The sequence below is a fragment of the Ovis aries genome, chromosome 17 (assembly GCF_016772045.2).
Source record: "Ovis aries strain OAR_USU_Benz2616 breed Rambouillet chromosome 17, ARS-UI_Ramb_v3.0, whole genome shotgun sequence".
NCBI classification, from domain to species: Eukaryota; Metazoa; Chordata; class Mammalia; order Artiodactyla; family Bovidae; genus Ovis; species Ovis aries.
This window is the reverse complement of record NC_056070.1, coordinates 46103669-46124280: the sequence shown is the minus strand read 5'-3', so window position 1 is coordinate 46124280 and position 20612 is coordinate 46103669. Positions and strand designations below refer to the sequence as shown.

General features: G+C 52.2%; 1 protein-coding gene across 2 annotated transcripts in view; it reads left to right on the top strand.

Moving 5' to 3' along the window:
* ADGRD1 (adhesion G protein-coupled receptor D1) overlaps nt 1-20612 on the top strand; it is a 176458-nt gene that overhangs the window by 143536 nt on the left and 12310 nt on the right. For both annotated transcript variants that reach the window (XM_004017305.5, XM_004017304.5), the window contains 4 exons: nt 689-800; nt 3319-3472; nt 9012-9078; nt 11379-11445. In XM_004017305.5, coding sequence (XP_004017354.1) covers nt 689-800; nt 3319-3472; nt 9012-9078; nt 11379-11445 — 400 coding nt within the window. The remainder of the gene's footprint in view (nt 1-688; nt 801-3318; nt 3473-9011; nt 9079-11378; nt 11446-20612) is intronic.

Here is a 20612-nt window from a genome sequence, read left to right as displayed (position 1 = left end):
ACTGTACACAGGAGCTTCTGGCGGGATCTGAGCCAGGTGAGAGGAGATGGAGGCGGGTTTGGAGGGGCCTCAGTGTTACGCTCAGAATGTTCCTGCTTTGATTCCCTTGTTTCTCAGCTATTTACTCAGCAAGTCCAAACCCATCACTCCCGCCCCCTACTCCAACCCACCCAGGCCTATAGTCACCTCTGAAGACGCAGTTGCACCCAAGACAGTAAAAGCATGCCTGATTGGGGGCGGGGGTGGGGAGGCAGATGACAAGTGAGGATGCGAAGGCCTGAACACACATCTCCACAACTGTCTGAGCCCTGAGGGCAGTTCAGAGAGGAAGTGGGGCTCCCTCAGGCTCAGGAAGTTCTCTCTTAGGGGAGACCCAGGGAGGGACTTTACTGCAGAGTAATAGCTGTTGCAAAGACCCCAAGGATGGAGTGGGCTGGGGATCTTGGAGAACCAGAAAAAGGGGTCTGTGACCAGAGGAAGGAAAGAGCTGAGTCGGAGTGATGGGCAAGGGCCAGGTCCTGCAGGGCCTGTGGAATGAGCTGGGTCATTTCCAGGAGTAATAGTGAGGCACTGAGGGTTCATAACTGGAAGTGATGGCACCCAGGCAGGCTTATCAAGGCCTCTTTGGTGGTCCTTGGAGGAGCAGTAGGGGGCAGCCACAGCTGATCCAGTGCCTCTCTGCCCCCAGTTCGGTCAGCACCATCCGGAACCAGCGTTACCACATCCACGCCAACCTGTCCTGCGCTGTCCTGGTGGCCCAGGTTCTGCTGCTCATCAGCTTCCGCTTCGAGCCGGGCACAGTGAGTGGGTCCCCTGGGTCCTAATGTGTCCACAGTGGGCCTCCCTCCCATCCCCTCCTCCCACCACCAGGGGGGCATCAGCAGGGGTGGCACCTGCTGGTTTCAACTCTGAATTCAGACCACTAGACAGCCAGGCTGTGGTTCCTCTGGGAGAGACAGGGAAGATGACCGGCATGAACCGGCCGCCCTGCTCACATCTGTCTTGGTAGTGAAGACAGGAATGGCCCTGACTGCATGCTGGGCGCTGTGCTGAGGGCTTATGCAGATTCACTCAGGTAATCCTCGTATCAAGCCCAGGAAGTGATGCCACAGAGGCAGGACTGAGGCACAGAGGGTTACAGTGACTCGCCCAAGTAAGTGCTGACCAAAGTCTGACCTCGTGCAGTCTTGCTGCAGACACTGCTCTCCATTTCTTCTCTGACCGCACACAGCCACACCCCTCCTCTGCCTACCCAGGGCAGGTGCTCTCCACAAATGGACTGTGAAGACCTAGACCTACATTTCTGTACCCTTTGAATCAGGCAGGGAATTCTCTGGGGAGCTAGGAAGTCTTAGATCTCACAGTAAGTCAAATGCTGAGGCCAGAATGACCCAGGCATGGTTGACGTGGGTTATAAGCCTGGTTCATGAGAAGGAGAAGCAGAGATGGGCTTGCTCTACGCTAGGACAGAAGGAGACCCGAGCGGTATGAATCAGTGGTCCTGGGATACAATCACATTTGGCTAAAGGAAGATGAACTCTTTATCCCCCTAAGTGAGGGTCAGCAGAGCCTCTTATCCTTATGCCCAGGAGGGTCCTCAGCCCACCTGCCTGTCCTAGGGCTGCTGCCTAAGGAGAGATCCACTCTCCTCTGCTCGCAGGTTTAGGGGTTCAACCAAGCATCTAAGAAGTTCTTGGCTGTGCTGTGGACAGATGAACCTGCACCAGCCTCATTCTCTCCTACAGGATGCTTTTCAAACTCCACTGTGGATCATCACATGGGATTTTCTTAAAATGTAGATTCAGGTTCAGCAGGATCTGGCATCCCTGTTTCCATCCAGCATCTGGGTGATGCTGATGCTGCTGGCCCAAGCCACACTGAGAGGAGTGAGCGCCCACGGTGTGATGGGAGCAGGAGGGGAAGTGGCCCAGGCATCCACTGTCCAGATGATGATCCCAGGGACCCGGGAGTATTCTCCTTCTCAGAGCCTATGTGTCTGAAATCCCAGGCAGGGCTCCAGTGGGTGGATCTGCTTGAGTGATCCACCCATTGGATGACTTCTGTGACAGATAGGAAAGGTGACTGTGGTGGCTGGTCTCATCAGAGCCTCTGTGTGTGTGTATAAGGGATGAAGGTGCTCCCCAGATGAAAGGGGAAGCTGGTCCTAAAAGACACAGAGCCGTGAATACTGGGACCACAAAAATAATAGATATGTCCCATATTTATGTCTAACTTTGACAGAGCCTGGTGACAAAAACACAGCCTTTTAGCGGCTTGTTCCTTTTTCTTCCCCTAAGAATTAACTGTCCAGGGGGCCTTGGGAGGACAGGACATAGAGCCCCCACAGAGATGGTTGTTCTTGGTTTTCATCTTTGTTTTCCTCCCTGACTCCTGGTTCCCTGGCGCTTTGATCTGAGCTTAGGTTTGGGTGGCTGTGGACTTACAGAGAGCATAGGGGCTGGGGCGGGGTGGCGGGGCAGGGGAGCGGTGTGTGAAATTTCTGATCGAGGTCCCAGGGAGAATCTGAGGCCACGTGGCTGAGCCTGAAGCTGTGGCCCGTGACACTAGGAGCAAGAGGGACCAGATGCCCCGTGATGCTCTGAACAGAGGAGAGGAGCACAGCTCCCAGTCGGAGAGAAGGCAGGTGGGCCTCCTGGATATCAGTGCCCCGAACACCGAGAAAAGCAGACATTACAGATAGTTTGAGCATCTCTGTTTATTACACACCATTGAGGGTAAACTCCAGAGAAGCAGCTGTGTCGCTCAGGCTGTTCAGCTCCAGGTAGGTAACCAACACCTTGAAGTAGAGAAGTAAAACAGACACGTCACATGCTGATTTCTCTCTTCCCCTCAATTCCATTCCCCTCATACACTCTGCTCTGCAGCACCTCCCGGCTGCAGAGCCAAGGTTACTTCATAAGCTCCAGGCTAGGGTCCTTAAGTCTGGAGCTATGAGGGAAACCCGCTTGCTGATGGCTCCGCCCACTCCGGAGCTCAGGCCATCTACCTGGCCAGTCACATGCCTGCCCCGAACCAATCCTGTGGCAGGGATGGGGATATTTTTGCTGATTGGCCGGGCCAATTCCCTGCCCTCTCATGAACCAATCACTGTGCCTGGGAAGGGTTCTGATTGGCTACTGCTTGAGTCATGTGCTCCACTTAAATCACTCCCCCCGGGAAAAGCAAAACATGACTCTCCAGAAAGAAATAAAGCCACATGACCATAAGGCACCCCCAGAAAATCTGTGGAGGGAGGTTGAGACAACGGCAAACATGCACTGCTCACACCCTGAGAGAGCTTATTTTCTTTGATCCTAGGCCCCGTGCCAGGTGCTGGCCATGCTCCTGCACTACTTCTTCCTGAGTGCCTTTGCGTGGATGCTGGTAGAAGGGTTGCATCTGTACAGCATGGTGATCAAGGTCTTCGGATCAGAAGATAGCAAGCACCGCTACTACTATGGGATAGGATGGGGTAGGTGGGGATGGGGTGGGGAGGTGGGGATGGGATGGGGCCGGGGGCAGAGATGGGTTGCGATTTCATCTTCATGTGAAACAACTTGCAGAGGCCAGGTACTCTTAGTCTTGAACTTCCCCACAACTCTTTTTCAAAAAAGTCAGTTCCCATGGGGAGTGCTTTGGAGTGTTCTATTCTAATGGTTGGCTTCCCTTCTGTCTACAAAAGATCTCAGAGACATGCTCCTGAGCCAGTGCGGGAACAGTGGCCTGCTTCTCTTGGATCGACACCCAGCTTTAGTGTGGGGTGCTGGGTGGGGGAGGTAGCCTCTAATACCACAGTATATGGGTGCCCTGGGGGGAGGGCAGTCGGGTCCCTGTGTTCCCAGCGGGTCACACGGCGGGTGGACTCTGTAGACTGTGGGTTGTGGTTGGCGGCGGAAAGGAATTCCAATCTCTTGGTTGCTCTTACTTGGAATAGTTTCTGCACCGTGGTGCTAGGGAGAATGAGATATGCAGGCAGTCTGCCCCAGGGAGATATTGTGGCTTTGGATTGGGCCCCGGGGGAGGGCGTCTGTCTTGTTAGCCATGCCTGCCTGGAGTGGAGCAGATTGTAGCCCAGGTGTCCTAGTCTCTCTGTTTTCCTCTCTGTTTTTAGTAGGTTTTCTTGAATAAATTCTTAATTTGCAGCAAGCCCTTAGGAAAATTTACAGAGACTTTATATGCTTATGTTTTTTTAAAAGCTAACTTTCATCAGTTATGATGGTCCTTTATCCGGGGAGTTACCTCCCCATCGACGTGACTCCTTTGTGAACTTCCTCCTTGCCCATCTTGAGCTGGAGCAGCAGAGCACAGGAGACCCTGCTTCCTGCCAGAGTAATGGACACCTGGTATTCTTGCATTTGCTATAAAGCAGTAGTCCATCATCAGGGACCTGCTACTCCTTTCTAGTTTTCTTGCAATAGGTTTAATTTTTACAGTCCTCGTGGTGCAGGGAGCAAACATTTTATTTTGTGCTTTGAGCTGGCTAACGGAATGGGGAGAGAGGAGACTCGCAGGCCCCACTCAAGCATAACTGTCTCCTTCCATCCTGCAGTGACTCCCTGAAAGAGGCGGGTTGCTCCTGCCTGACTTTTTCATTTAGTAAGCATTTAGTAAGCTTACTAAATGCTGCATTTAGTAAGCATTTACAGGATGATGTGTGATCAACCACCTGTGATGACTAGTTTCTTTATGGAAATGGCCATACAGTTTAGATTTGTGTGTACGTGTGCAGGCACACACGTGGATGTGCACACACACACACCCCATAGCCACAGCAAGGACGGTTGAAATGAATTAAGTGTGGACTTTGTCTCTGCAGTGACAGGAGCCATCTACGCTGGTTCAGGGTAGAGGTGGAGTCACAATCCAATCCAGCCATGAAGGATGGCTTCTTTAGCCTGCAATGTATTAGAGGAAAAACAATGAAATATTTGCCAATATATAACAATGGAGAAGGTTTACATAAAATTATAGGGTTCTTTTGAAAAATGAGGAGATCTGGAAACCCTGAGTTTCCATTCCTGCTTGAAGCAGTGGCTGTGACTGTGTGGTTTCTGATCCCAGTATCTTCCCTGTGGGTGTTCTTAGGCCTGCACACCCTCCATCAGAGACTCCCTGCAAACAGAGGGCTGGGATGGGTTCCAGCAGGCCTGCCACCTCTGTCTCCAGTCTGCGTCCCCTTAACTGATTTCATCAGGGCTCAGAACTGCATCCTTCCTTCACATTGGTTAGACTTAGCTCTGGGCCTGAGTACAGACAGTCTGCAGGTGGCTGGACTCTCTCGACCTGCAGTTATTAACTAGGAGGAAGCTGCAGGCTGAGCCAAGGCCCTGGGAGGTCACACTATAGGAAGGATCCCCCAGAGAGAGGACACTTCCCTAGAGATTTTCAGCCTGCTCTTTCAGCGACCTTCAAACGGTATCATTTTTTGAAACTCAAGGATTGTGGTTTTAGCTGACTTGGAATTGGGGGTGTCCCATGAACAACCTACGCAAGGTTTTTCTATATGTCAGGCGCTATGCTTGAACTTGTAAGGTGGGTGAAATGTAATCTCTGTCCTCAAGGAGTCCACCTGGGAACTGGGAGATGAGGTGAGTGATAAACAGTTGAGTGTTGTTTACGTGTCGGTGCAGCAGATGTGAATCTCTGACCACAAATTCCAAAGTGGTCAGAGAAATGATCGTAAACTCAGAAGCGAAAGAAATGCAGCTTGCTTCATTTTTCTCTGTTATGACTTCATTTCTTTTGTGAGCGTCCACTCATCTAGGCTTCCCTGGTGATTCAGATGGTAAAGAATCTGCCTGCAATGCAAGAGATCCCAGGTTCGATCCCTGGGTTGGGAAGACCACCTGGAGGAGGGCATGGCAACCCACTCCAGTATTCTTGCCTGGAGAATCCCATGGACAGAGGAGCCTGGTGGGCTACAGGCCATAGGGTGGCAAAGAGTCGGACATGGCTGAGCGACTAACACTTTCACTCTCACTCACCTAGGGTTGGAAACTTCATCGTAGTTCATTTTGGACCCTGCCTTTCTCTGAAATTGTGCTGGTGTCCCAGGGAAGTGACATAGTACCAAGCTCTTGGGAGGTGTATCAGTCAGGACAGGCTGGGTCATGCTGCCATAACATTGGTGGAAAACAGCAATGTTTGTCTCCTGTGTACACTGTGTGTCCTCAGTGGGCTGGTGGGCACAGAGGGGCTCTGCTCAGGGCAGTCCCTCAGCAGCTCAGGGTGATGGGGAAGTTGCTGCCTTGAGCCATAGCTGGGTGCTGTAAGAGAGAAGATGGTCCGGGTGGATATCACCCTGGAAATTAAACACTTAATTGATAGAGGCATGTGTCCCTTCTGTTCGCAACTCACTGCCTAGGAGTTGATCATCCAAAAGCCTTGGATATGAAAGTGCAGACCTCCTACGTGTCCAGAGCAAGGCATCCAGCCGTAGACCACTTGTCTCCTGGCATTGTTATCTCTCTGCCCCTTTCTGCTGAGACATCCCTGCCCCTCTGTTGGATTTCATATTATCCATCCTCTCCATGTGTTGCTCCGTGTGTCCAGGTTAATATTTCATAGCAATGCTCCTTATGGTCACTCCTTACATCACCCCTCCCCACTTCCCTGGGTCTTAGGAGGCAACAGCCAGTGTGGTTCCTCTGAAAGGTCACCACATTCCAAAAAGAACACTGCTTTCTTTAAAATATTTATTTATTTACTTAGTTTTGGCTGTTCTGGGTCTTTTCTGCTGCGTGGGCTTTTCTCTAGTTGCAGAGAGTGGGGACTACTCTCTAGTTCCGATGCATGGGCTTCTCATTGCTGCAGCGTCTCCTGTTTCAGAGCACGGGCTCCAGGGCATATAGGCTCAGCAGTCGTGCCTCCCAAGCTCCAGAGCACAGGCTCAGTAGTTGTGGTGGATGGGCTTAGTTGCGCCACGGCATGTGGGCTCTTCCCGGACCAGGGATTGAACCCATGTCTCCTGCATTGGCGTGTGGGTTCTCTACCACTGAGCCACCAGGGAAGCCTACAGAGAGCACTTCTTGAGCTCCATATGGTCAGCATCCTTGGACAGGGCCAGAGGGACTTCAAGTTGTTTGCGGAAGCAGGTCACGTGTCTGCATGGGTTGTTGAGGTGTGAATTTCAGATGACAGCAACAGTGGAAAAGACATCTGAGTTTGTTAGTAATAGTGGAGGTTACTGTACAGATATAGGCTTTGTACATCAGTGCCTCCTGGATCACATCCACACCTCAGCTCGTGTGGTCCTCACAGTAGCCTGATGTCACCTCCATTTACAGAGTGAGAACCTGGCGACCCAGAGAGGTTCAGCTGAGCCCTTGAGGCTCCGCAGCTGGTCCAGGGTGGCCCTGGGGCTAGAGCCACGTGTCATTTGGCTCCAAAGCCCAGGCTCTTCCTGCTGGCTGATGTCTGCATCCTGCTCCCACGCTCCTCCTCCTGCTGCCTGTGAATTTTCCTTCTTAACACGCTCACCCGATCCCCGTGGCTCCTGCGGCATGTTTCAGAGAAAGCAGAGAGTGGAGTTTGCCCTCTTCTCAGACCCTTCTGGTCACCTTTCCGTGGCCTGTCCTCTGCAGGACACAGAGGATGGTGCAGGGGAAGCTGTGACCAAGGCCTATCAGTGTAGCTTTGGGGATCGTGGGAGAAACACATCACACTGCAGTGGTGAAGGCAGAAAAAGAAGCTTCGACTCTTCCATTTAACTCTGGGCAGTAAAGAGATGACAGCCTCTGACTTGGGCCCCCGCCACAGCCAGGATCAGCGGAGAGAGGTGCAGCGGCTCCAAGTGAAGCCTCAGCCACTGCGTTTGAAAATCCATCCTCTCTGGCACCTCCAGTTCTTCGTGCACCTTTCAGAACCCACCCGAACGGGGCCCTGGGGACCCTGCAGGGCCCCGTGTGCACCTGCCGGGCTGTCCTGGGGGCCCAGGGCTCCGGCAGCACCCACTTCTCCGGCAGCCCGAGGCTTGGGCTTCCCCAAGTGAGACAGGCAGTGGGGGCCCCCTGTGACATCTGAGGAAACTGAGGCCCTCAGTGAGTGGGCAGCAGGGTGGGCCCTGCTTGTCTCCTGTGACTCTGGGTCCATCGAGGCAGGAGGCCTGCAGCCAGCGGATCGAACACCTGGAAAGGCTCTGGCTCCTATGAGGCCGTGCATGCGGGTAGGGAACCCAGTGTGGTAGCGGGTCAGCGGTAAGAGGCACACCTCCTCCTGGCCCCAGCACTTCTCCGCAGAGGCTGGTCTTCTGTGAGAGCCTGGTGATTGTCTTGGGCAGACATCCTGTGATGCAGACTATTTTGACATCAAGACAAAGTGTTTCAGAGATGGGATGATTTTCCAGAAACTCCTTTTCAAGATAATTTAAAATTGATCCTCAGAAGGGCAGGCGTGCTCTCTGCTGACCGAGCCACCAGACATCCCAGGAGGGCTGTGGTGCCCTTGAGGTGCCCAGGCCTGGAGTGAGTGGGGGTGGGCGAGGGAGAGGAGCAGGCTTCCCTCTGGGTCCTGGAGCAGGTCTCCCATGGGCGGAACAGACTCAGCTCAGGGGCAGGTGACAGAGAGCCACTTGTATTCCCCCGACCCTTTTCCCGTCAGAATCTGCCAAGTGCAGTTTCCTGGTGGGGAGCCCTTTCTTCTGGAGGGGAGGGTCAGTGGGTGGAAGGGACCCCTTGCTGTCTCCGCACCCCCCCACCGTCCCTTCCTTGCAAGGGAGCAGAGGGAGACCCCGTGTTCAGAGCACTGATCAGTTAAGAGGCCCGGAGGATGCACGGCTGCTTTCTGAGCAGCCAGAAGCGATTGTTTTCAGATATAAAATAGATTCATAACGGATCTGCCCTAAAATGCACCCGTGTGTTATCTCTTTGTTTAGACTCGAAGTCCTTGGAGCCTAGAGGCTGTTCTGTGCCCTCAGCACTCAGCACAGATTTTTGTATCCATCAGGTATGAAATGAATAAATGCATCAAAAGAGACTGGCGCTAATATGGTTCTCTGCTCTCATTTTCTGCAGGTTTTCCTCTTCTGATCTGTATCATTTCAATAGTCTTTGCCATGGACAGTTATGGAACAAGTAAGAAGTAAGTAAAACGGTGATTCCTGTGTTGGCAGGACTTCCGTGGGGAGGGTTCCCATGGCCCCGGCTCATTGTCCTCCTGTGTTCTTCTGGGGGAGGGGTCTGTCCAAGGCTGGCATCTTCCAGCCCTGACAGTTTTTAAAAAAAGTGTTTGGGGCTTTCTCCCACCTTGAAACTAGCAACGAGGGATTCTTAGTGCCTCCAGGACTGGGTGGCTGGTACAGGTTTCTAATGGGAACTTTCCATCCATGCAGTTTTCCTAGACATGCTGTCTGGTCACCTGTGGACCAGACAAGTGCCTAGTTCATAAGAAGTCTCATTCAGTTACAGCTGAGTGAACATAAGACTGTGCGTGTGTAGACCAGTGTGCGCCAGCAGTGGGCCCCAAGGTTCTCCTCGTGGGGGGCGGCAGCAGATGGGACCCTGTGTGTTCTAGACCTCATGCCGCCATTTTGAAACTGCAGCTGGTGGGTCCAGAGTTGAATCAAGAAGAGGCTGGGTTGGTGCTGTGCAGCCAGGCCAGCTGTTCAGGTTCTAGAAAGTTGATTTCCTTTCCTCCCAAAGAGAAAAAGGCTTTAGCTCAACCATCTTTAGGAGGCTGCCCCCTCAAGCCACTGAGAGAAAACACCGTGGAGAGAGTTTAAGAAGAGAGAGGAAGTAAAACTTGGTCATAGCTTCAGCCTGAGATAATTTCTCAACTGAGTCACTAAACTGGGAGGAATCTGGCTTATTCCACTTTAGGGCAACAATTTCCTGGAGATGAGGCTTTTAAAGAAAGTGCTGTCTGAATGCATACTGAAAGAAGAATGATTAAACAACCACTGTTCTGGCCCATTCCTTGCAAGCCTGCGTGGTATCCGAAGTCAAGGCGCAAATTAAAAGAAGAAACTTCGTCTCAAACACATCTCGTTGGCATTTGTTCAGTTTCTTTCCATCTGGGAGTGCAGATGCTGGCCGCCCACAGCGTGTGGCTCAGCTCCAGGGTCTGAGTCTGATATAAGCCTCTCACCCACTCACGTGCCTGAGAGCGAGGCAGCCTTGGCAAATGTCCGGAGGGTCACTGAGTGTCTGGTGGGGACAGGGGATCTGAGGATGCTCATCCACTTAACACTCTGCATGACAATGGTGGAAAGCCCGGGCTTCCTCCTGCAGAGTCATCACCCTCTCAGGGAGCCTGGGTTGGAGCTGCCCCTCTGCAGAGGGACCACTGTACTCGCCGTGTGTTTCCACGGGAGATGCCACATCCTCAGACAGGAGGCTCTTCTTTCCAGGGTCTGGGTTCCAGACAGGAATAAGCCTCTTACAGGCACTGTCACGTGTCTGGGGCACTTCATGTCTCCTGATCCAGGAGGTCTCGGAGGGGAGGACTGGGGCCAGAAAGGCAGGTGCAGGAGCATAGACTTGGGTCCCCTAACCTCCCTGGGCCTCAGGCTGCTCCTCCGCAGGGCGAGCATCATCATAGCGCCTGCCTCGGGGGCCTCTATGGAGTTACAGGGGATGATATGTCTCTGGGTTTGCAGAGCTGGGGGCAGAGGCCAGGCTCCTTGAGTAGGTGTGAGTGAGTGACCAGGTGACATTCACGTCCTGAGTCAGTGAGGATGTGTCGTGGGCCTGACCAGATCCCAGCGAGTGTGCCAGGCCCCTGGGGCTGCACCCAGATCCAGGGAGGGATGTGTCTAAGGGACACCCAGGCTCTTGGCAATTCTGAGGCTTTGGAGAGAAATGAGGTAGTAGAATGGCTGGTGGTCCTGTCTGAGTCCCTGGAATCACATCTTGGAATCCAGGAGGAATTTCACAACCTTATAACTGGACCCTACATCCCAGACAAAGCTTCTCTGGAAGTCAGAGCCGTGGCTGGGATCCACTGGGGAACCATTCCTCTCAGCTGAGTGGGCACTGCCAGGAGGGGAGCTGACAGATACCTGATGAGCCGACGAAGATGGTTAGTCCTGTGTCACGTGATGCCTCCTCACTCCTCCAATAGACAAAAGCCTATTTATTTATTATAATAAAATTAAAGCCTCTGTTGGATTTTGGCTAGACTCTTCAGAGATGGTGAAGTTTTTCACTAACTAGGTGACCTGTAAAAGCCTTTTTTACCCTGAACCAGTCTGCAGACCCAGAACATTCTTCCCAAGAATGGAATGCTCTTGAAATTGTGAGCAGGTTACAGGAATGTCTGTAGCGATTAACGGCATTATTGTCACCATGCCCACATTGTCCCTGTCCTGTTCTGGATGCAGGGCCCCTGCGCTGGAGTGGGTGGGGTGAGGCACTGAAGTAACCTTCTGTCTCCCTCCGCAGTTGCTGGCTATCACTCGGGACTGGCGCCATCTGGGCCTTCGTGGCCCCTGCCCTGTTCATCATCGTGGTATGTTCTGTCCTGTGGGCACGGAGCTGGGCGGGGCTGGGGGTAGTGGAGTAGAGGGAGCACTGGGCTGTGTGGAGATGGGGCTGGGGTCCCTGGGAGTAATGTCCGAGGCTGTGGCAGCATCAGTCCTGTTACAGCCGCTTCTTGTGGCCTGTGACCCAGAGCCTCATTACCCCAAGAAATACTTGGCAAGGCCATGTTTTCAGATTTAATGCAGACTGGATTAAGGCCCTTGGTGCTTTTCCCGCTAAAGCAACCGGTATGGGTGTGCACCCAGGAGGGGCAGTGCAGACCCAGCTGGTTCTTTTCCTTCTCACTGTTCTTTCTTAATTTCGTCACATGCACATCTCCATGGTCAAGGAGATGCAGGGTCCAAGGCTGCGTTAGGAAGCTTTAGTCAAGGCTCCCTGGGAACCACAGGTAACAGAACTCCTGTGATTATGAAGGACCTACTCAGAAAGGTTGACAGAAATCGGGATTTATAAACTCATAGTCAGGAATGCTTGCTGTGGCTGCTGGGTTCAAGGTTCAGACATGGCCATCTCCACGGGTTTCTGGCTTCTCACATCTCAGCTCTGTTTTCCTATAAGTTGGCTCCATTTTTAGGCTGCCCCAGATGCAGACCATACAAAATTCCATTATGTCTTGGGGGGGGGGAGAAAAAACCTCCTTTGCTCTTCTTGTTATTGTTCTGCTGGCATGTCCCACAAAATCCTAGGATCGATTCTCATCATTTCTAATGGGCTTGACTTGGAGCTCTGCCTGCCATGGACCCCCTCACTGAGGTCAGAGGAGCAAAATGCTCTGATTGGCCAGCCTTCACTGAGGCCAGTGGAAGCAGATTGTTCTGATTGGCCAGAGGAACAGACTGTCCTGATTGGTCAGCCCTCCCAGAGGAATGACATGCTCTGATTGGCCAAAGTTCTGAAATGCTCTGATTGACTAGGCGTAGGTTCTAACCCAGGGTCCTTATTCTTGGGTTTCCGGTGAAGTAGTTTAACCTTAATGATAAAGGCTCAAATTTATAGAGATCTTTTTAAAAAGATGTTTTTACATTAAATGTCTCTTTTCCTTGCCCTTAAAATAGTTGCTTGAAGAGATGGTGATTTCTATTTTATAGAGGAGCAGATTGAATGATAAACTCCTGGCCAGTGATTGCAGCTGTATTGCTTTAGGCGTGCTCCTCCTCTCCTCCTCCCCTTCTCTTTGCCGTCTTCCTCTTGGTATCTCTCCTTTTCCTTCTCCCCAGGTGCTAATAAACCAGCTTGAGCTCTTTTGAGCAGAAAAGGCTCAGTCCTGGGAAGCACAGGGGAATCAGATTTGGCTGGTTCTGGGCACTCAGTGCTGTCAGCTGGTATCTCCTACTCACCTCATGGCCCTGCTGCCTCCTTGCTGGCTCCATCTGGATCAGGCAGGCTTTCCTGGCGAGGACGTGATGGAACTGGCACCCTGAAATATCCTCCAGCTCTGCAGCTCAGGGTGGGGAGGGAGGCACTGCTTCCAGCTGTCCCAGCAGAAGTCCCAGGGCAGATTCTGATTGGCTCCTATGGGTCAGGTGCCTGTCCCAGAGCCAATAACAGAGGCTGAGATGGAGACAGATGATTGTTTGGGCCTGAACCACATGACTGCCCAGGAGTTACCCACCCTGAACTCCAGGGTCTGGAGGTGGGGGTTCTCAGGAAGCCCTGTGGAGAGGGGTGTTTGGGGAGAGGGGAACAGTGTCCTTGCACCCTGCTCAGTAGCTGGGATCTGGTCAGGGGTGAGGCATCCCCATGCTGTCCCAGTCTGAACATCTCTCCCCTCAGGTGTTGGGGTCTGACACCGGGGAACCTCCCCCACATCCCTCCTGCCCACCCTGAGCATCCACAGAACACAGTCTTCACACTCTGGAGGGCTGGGGCTCCAGAGGATGCTCTCCACACACCCCCAGGGTGGGATCCAGGCTGTGTTTATTACCTCTCCAAAGGGTGCTGTCTTTGAAGCATGCTTGGGTGACCCTGATACTGAAGGCATGGGAAGGGACTCCAGCTGGAGACACTTGTGCCTTTGGTGTCCTCCTTCATCACCTCCCAATCCTAATGACAAACCCAACTTCCCATGTCACCAGTGATGGCAGTGAGAGGATGGACTTAGAGAGGGTCTGTGGACGGCACTGAAGCCACCACCCTGCTCCCCTCCCCCACAGGGATATTTCCTAAATATTGTGAAGCCAGCCCTCCTCTCTCTCACCCCCTGCTCTCTTTCCCAGCTGCTGATTTGAAATCTTCTTTTTGACTTTGTTGCACATTCACTGGCACTGACTGAAGCCGTAGGCCCTGGTGGTTAATTAGAAATGTGTCCAAGGGAAGATGCCTGAAGACGTGGCTTCCTGCTTCTTAATTAAAATTCCACTCAGGCATCCTCATGCCGCACAAGGTGCAGCAGCATCTTCTTGGTAAAGGATTTCCTGAAGGGCAGAGAGGGACCTCATTGTGGTGTCCTTGTCTGTTTGGGACCCGAGGGAGGGTGGGTGGTGCCAGCCCGGAACATGATCCCCTTGTTCTGGCTGCACTGACTCGCTGCCCTCCATGCCCATCTCCTTCCAGGTGATGTGGGCTCTGGGGTGTCCACAGGTACAAGCAGGAGATGGGGAGTGGGGGCGGGGTGCTGCAAGCCTCCTGGATCCCCAGTGGTCCCAGCGCTCAAGCGTCTGTGCCAGAGGTGAGACGGGGCTGCACTCCCAGCTCTGTGGGGCTTCAGGGCCCCTGGGCTCTCTGTAGGATCCACGTGGAGCCCTGGTGGGAGGGGTGGGCATCAAGCAAGTGCCCCTCCTGACACTGTGCCTCTTCTGCCCGGGGTGGAGGGGTGACCTGTATGGATGTGGATGAGACTCAGAAGAGGGGGGCCCAGGAGTGCATCCCCAACTCCCTCAAGCAGGACAGTGGGTGGCAGGGGCTGCTCCGTCCCCTATAGGCCACACTCCTGTCTGCAGCGCCAGTGCAGCCTTGGCCACAGACTCCCTGGGACCCAACACTGTCCCTCTGCTTTCAGCTCCTCTATCTCACAGGAGCCAATGTCCAAGGCCCCCCGTCTCTGATTGCTGGCTCCCTTGTGGTGCTTGGGTGTTTTCTTTGTCTGTCACGGGTGGTCAGAATCACGTAGCTGGGTCACCACCATGAGGGAAGGGGGCACAGCTGTCTCTGCAAGGCCAGGGCGACGCACACCTGCTCTGTGAAGGAGGGCTCCTTCTAGGAAGGGCTGCCAGGTTGAGGAAGGGGTGGGATGGTCAGCTCAGGTATCCATCCTCTGCGTGAACTCCGAGCTCCGAGCACAGACCCTGGTTCTTCAGTTAATTGCTTTCAGCTGGGGGAGGTGGCACATTACTCTGGTGACGTGTCCCTGAGCTTTCAGTCCAGGCTGTCCCCTGTCCCAGGGCTGTGTGAAGACTGCCTACAGTCATGTTACACCAGGGCTTTCACAGGATGACAGAGGCCCCTGTGAGCGACCCGGTGGGCACTCTTGCCTCCTGCTCCTGGGGTCAGGGAACACCCTTCACTGTGTCACCCAAATGGAGACACAGGCTCAGACTGACTCCATTCCCCCCGACAATTAAACCCTCCTGGTCAGAGCATGGATGGCGGGCGGGGGTGGAAGGGAAGTAGTTGAATGTGTAAGTCCCCTATCCCTGTTCTGTCTGTGTGCTGACCTAACCCACTAGGTCTGGAGGGCTCAGCAGCATTGCCCCTCCCGGACTCCCTGGGTGATCTGAGTGTTTCATCTGACTTCAGTCAGTGACAGCGGGGGATCCAAGGCTGCCCTGCCTGGATCCTTACTCCCCACCCATGCAGCGTGGGGTCCGGCTGCAGCAGTGTCCCCTCACCTTGAGTCCTCCAGGATCACTGGAGCCCCACTGTCCTTCCTGGGGGGCGTTACCTCCAGCCCCACCCCAGCCCCACTCCTCGACATCAGCCATCAACACCTGAGGACTGCAGTTCTCAAACTTGTTAGTAAGGGAATTACTGGGGAGCTTGGGAGCCATTCCCACCTTAGAGGTTCTAGATTTACTGGATGTGGGCTCCAGGACCTTTCAGAGCTCCAGGGGATTCCACCGTGGAGCCAGCTTGAGGTCTGAAGAGGGCCAGGGGAAGTCAGGGAGCCCTGGGTGATGAGGGGGGAGGTGTAGGCCTAGAACTGCTCAGCGACTTCACAATCGAGTGCAGGGTCAGTGGGCTGTGGCCCACATGGTAAATCCTATGCCGCAGCTCAGGTGATTGCTTACAAGCCGTCTGCAGCAGCTGTCACGCTGCAGCCATTGAATTAAGTTGTTTCAGTAGAGACTGTGAGGCCTAGAAAGCCAAAAGTACTTGCTACTTGGGCCTTGAGAGAAAAATCATGCAGACCCTGGGCTGGGGGACGCAGTGGAGGGGTCCAGAGACCCAGCCTCTCTCACCCTTAGGGCTCATGCTGGCTGGGGTTGGGTGTGTTTCATGTTCCTTGTCTCCTCTGAGGACCCTGGGTTGTGCGTGTTGAGTTGTTCCCCATTGTTCCCAGGGGCCCCCTGAAGACAGCAGTTTTCAGGATCACAGGTAGGGCCTGGCCCCATTGTGTACAGTGTGCACAGCTCTGTCTGGGTGCAGGTTCACATGACGGATGCAATGAGATAGGGTTCCCTCCAGAGGGATTCGTGTCTGGGGGCTACCTGTTGGCATATCCCATGCATATAAAAAAAACACCCAGCAATTTTAAACTAAAACACTTTGGCAAGGTGCAGGTTCATGTTGGGGCATGTGGTTTCTGTGTGTCCTGGTGAGGTTGGTCTTAGAGGGGCAGGAGGGACAGAGATTGTCACAGTGATGCCTGCTGGGGCCCATGGCAAGGGCTGGGAAGGGCAGATTCAAGCCCCTTCTGGGAACAGCTCACCCTTCACTCCTCTGTCAGATACCGATCCCACTCCCAACTGTCCCTTCACAAACCATCCTACCTGATTATGAAGGAACATGGATGCCATTCCCTGGGTGACTTCAGTGAGCCTGAGTGCAGATGTACCTATGGGGCCAGCAGGTCTTACAGAAGCAGGGACACAACCTGAGCCCCCTAAAGGGCTTGTTCCATGCCAGCCCCCCTGGGGAGAGAGCCTCCAAGCCAGGGAAGAGAAAAGTCTGGAGCTTTAAAGTCCTCTCACATGAAACAATGGACTGGTTCAAAACTGGGAAAGGCTAACTCTGCTTATTTAACTTATATGCAGAGGACATTAGGTGAAATGTCAGGCTGCATGAGGCACAAGCTGGAATCAATAACCTCATATATACAGATGATACCATCCTTATGGCAGAAAGTGAAGAAGAACTAAAAAGCCTCTTGATGAAAGTGAAAGAAGAGAGTGAAAAAGCTGGCTTAAAACTCAACATTCAAAAAACTAAGGTCATGGCATCTGGTCCCATCACTTCATGGCAAATAGATGGGGAAAAAGTGGAAACGGTGGCAGATAATAACTTCTTGGGCTCCAAAAATCACTGTGGACGGTGACTGCAGCCATGAAATTAAAAGACGCTTGCTCCTTGGAAGAAAAGCTATGACAAACCTAGACCATGTATTAAAAAGCAGACATCACTTTGCTGACAAAGTTTTGTATAGTCAAAGCTGTGGTTTTTCCAGTAGTCATGTATGGATGTGAGAGTTGGACCATAAAGAAATCTGAGTGCCAAAGAATAAATGCCTTCAAACTGTGGTGCTGAAGAGGACTCTTGAGAGTCCCCTGGACTGCAGATCAAACCAGTCAATCCTAAAAGAAATCAACACTGAATATTCATTAGAAGGACTGATGCTGAAGCTGAAGTTCCAGTACTTTGGGCACCTGATGTGAAGAACTGACTCATTGGAAAAGACCCTGATGCTGGGAAAGATTGAGGGCAGGAGAAGAGGGTGATAGAGGATGAGATGCTTGGATGGCATCACTGACTCAATGGACATGAGTTTGAGGAAACTCTGGGAAAAGGACAGGGAAGCCTGGTGTGCTGCAGCCCATGGGGTTGAAAAGAGTTGGACACAACTGAGCAACTGAACAACAACCACTTCTCACCTCGGAAGAAGCCAGAGCGGTTGTGTGACTCTACAAATACAAGTGCGTGAAGATACATAGATACAGATATAGTTGTTGCTTAGTCACTAAGTCATATCCAACTCTTTGTGACCCTGTGGACTCTAGCCCGCCAGGGTTCTCTGTCCATTGGATTTCCAGGCAAGAATACTGGAGTGAGTTGCCATTTCCTTCTCCAAGGGATCTTCCCAACCCAGGGATTGAACCCTCATCTCCTGCACTGGCAGGCGGATTCTATACCACTGAGCCACCAGGGAAGCCCCATGGATACAGTTACCAATTCCTAATACAGATACAGAAATGGGTACAATTACAGTTACAGGCATATAAATACAGAGTCATACATGCCTATAGGGACATAGAAACAAGTACAGATACAAACTGCAGCATTTACCATGTCTGTATGTGTCTATACTTTCATTGGGAAATCGTGGCCACATCCCACTGATTTTTCATGAATACCTGAGTAGCCTGGAGTCAGGTCAAGAAACAGCATGGTCTGAACCCCAGAAGCCCTGCCACATCGTTCCCTCCGCCCAGCAGAGGTCCCCATGGTCTTGAGTGTATATCCTCCCCCCGCCTTTTTTTTCTGCTGAAATGCAGCTTGTGAATTATTGGTTTGACGTTCTGTCATCAGTAGCTTGTTGGCTGTTCTAATGCAGAGACACTCAGTTGATGAGATACATGATATTTACATTATAGACGCCTTCCTGCAGGGCCTTTCCCAGTTTGCAGCCAGGCACAAGCCAGGGCGAGTGAAGTGCAGTGGGGAACCGGGTCCACTTCTGCTTTGTATTTTCATGAAAATACAAAGATTTGTTTCGCCCACAGCCACCGTCTCCCACTTAACTGTGCGTTGATGCGGGATCACAGGTTCTCCGCACCTTCTCTCGTATTGCCGTGGCGGACGTGACTGTCTTACCAACTCAGAGGAAGCATGCACGCCAGATGAAATCAGACAGGCCCATGCTGAAAGAGAGAGGGGGGAAATAAATAAACCCCAGCAGAAGCTTTGGAGAGATGGGCATGATGATGAATTATAACAGCCAATCATGTGGCAGCTTAACCATTATTGAAACGCTTCCTTCCGGGTCTTAAATACAGAGACCAGGAAATAACACAAGATCTGAAATTAGATCAGTCACTTGTAGCATTTCTATGTCTGTGAAATGATTTGCAGTAATCTGATCATCCATTTAGCCACCACATCACGGAATCTGTGAACCGTAGCCTGAATCGTCTAGCTTCACACCTGAGAAGTCTGGGGCAGGGTCCCAGTTCAGCCTCCAAGCCAACAGAGGGAGGGGGCGGTTGTGTTATGACCTCTGGGGCCACATGGGGTGTTCAGGCTCCAACCCTGGCGTCCCTCTCCCAGGTTCTGAGCTTTGTGGCTTCTCCATCCTCTCCCCCAAATTATTGGGACACTTCATGGTTAAGCCTGTTTTCCTCCTGAGACCGAGGACATCACTGAGACAGTCACAGGAAAAGGGATTTATGTTAGTCCCCTTTCATAATTTAAGTAATTTGACTTTTGAACATTAACACACACGGCTAAAATTTTGAAAGCAAAGCTTAATAATATATATGAATAGTCTCTGCCCATGTCTCTCTCTCAGCACTCTGGTTTCCACCCACCTCCCCAAACAGATGCCCCTGGTGTTAACTTCTTGTGTATCCTAGGAGTGCTGTGCAGATATAGCTGAATATAAATATACATTCACCTTGTTGTCTGCATTTTCTGCATGGAAAGTGCTGCCTTGATCCATAATGCATCCAGGGAGCAGGCTGCCCATGGTAGTCCCCCTACCTGCTCCTTGTCGGAAACAATTCAGGTTGCTTCCAGTCTTTTCTTGTTACAAACAAGGCTTCAGCTTTGGCCACTGTGTGAGGAACCCAGGATGTAAATTCCCAAAGTGAGAGAGGCAGGACTTGCTGGATAGCAGATGGAGGACCACGCTAAGCATTCTTCCCCCGGAATGCAAGGAATTTACTGGAGGAAGTATACGGGGGAGAAACCCAGATGTATCAGAACTCTAGAAATCAACCAAAGGCATAGAAACTGAAAAGCGTGTAATCACGAAAATCATGAGTCTTGGTGAGAGAAGCAGGGTCTGTGCTTTCGATTCACCACTCCGGCTGATAGTCTCAACTCCATGACACAGCTTGTTGCCTCCGGAGACGACTGTGCAGTGTCCACCTGCCCTCAGAAGAGGCTTTTTGCAGACCTCCCTGAACCTCAGTGTCTGGAATTAAAATTCACATTCTCTTCTGTTTTTAATGGTTATTTTTGGCTGCATCGGGTCTTTGTTGCTGCACGTGGGCTTCTCTCTAGTTGAGGTGTGCAGGTTAGTTGCTCCGTTGCCTGTGATATGGGACCTTAGTTCCCAACCAGGGATCAAATTCATGCCCCCTGCCTTGGAAAGTAGATTCTTAAGCACTGGCCCACCAGGGAAGTCCCTAAAATTCCCATTCTTAAAGTGGCTACCAGTTAGTTCCCTCACTCTCTGGTCACTGTCCCACTTGAATGGGCTGCCCCCACATTTTTCACATCCGTGCTGGCCCACCTCTCTCTCATCTGCTGAGTGTGGCTTTCCTGTGGGTGTTGCCCAGTGTGGAGTGCGGAGGGCACTGGCGTTGCTGGATATTCATGTTTGCCAGCTTCTTCCATCTTCCCTGACCTTGGGAGATGTCCACCTTTAACCTCACTTTATAGGTGAGAGAATGGCAGTGAATGAGGGGGCCTGACTATCTGGAGCCAAGCTGCCAGGTGTGGAGGTGGTCACTGAAGACAGGGGTCCCACTGACAGCATCTGTTTGTATTTGCTATAAAGGCTAATGGGGCTTCTCAGGTGGTTCAGTGGTAAAGAATCCACCTGCCAATGCAGGAGACACAGGAGATGTGGGTTTGATCCCTGGGTGGGGAAGATCCCCTGGAGGAGGAAATGACAATCCACTCCAGTATTCTTGCCTGGAGACTCCCATGGACGGAGGAGCCTGGCAGGCTACAGTCCCTGGGGTCGCAAAGAGTCAGACACAAATGTACGACAGACACACACACATGTATAAAGGCCAATAAATCCTTATTCACTTA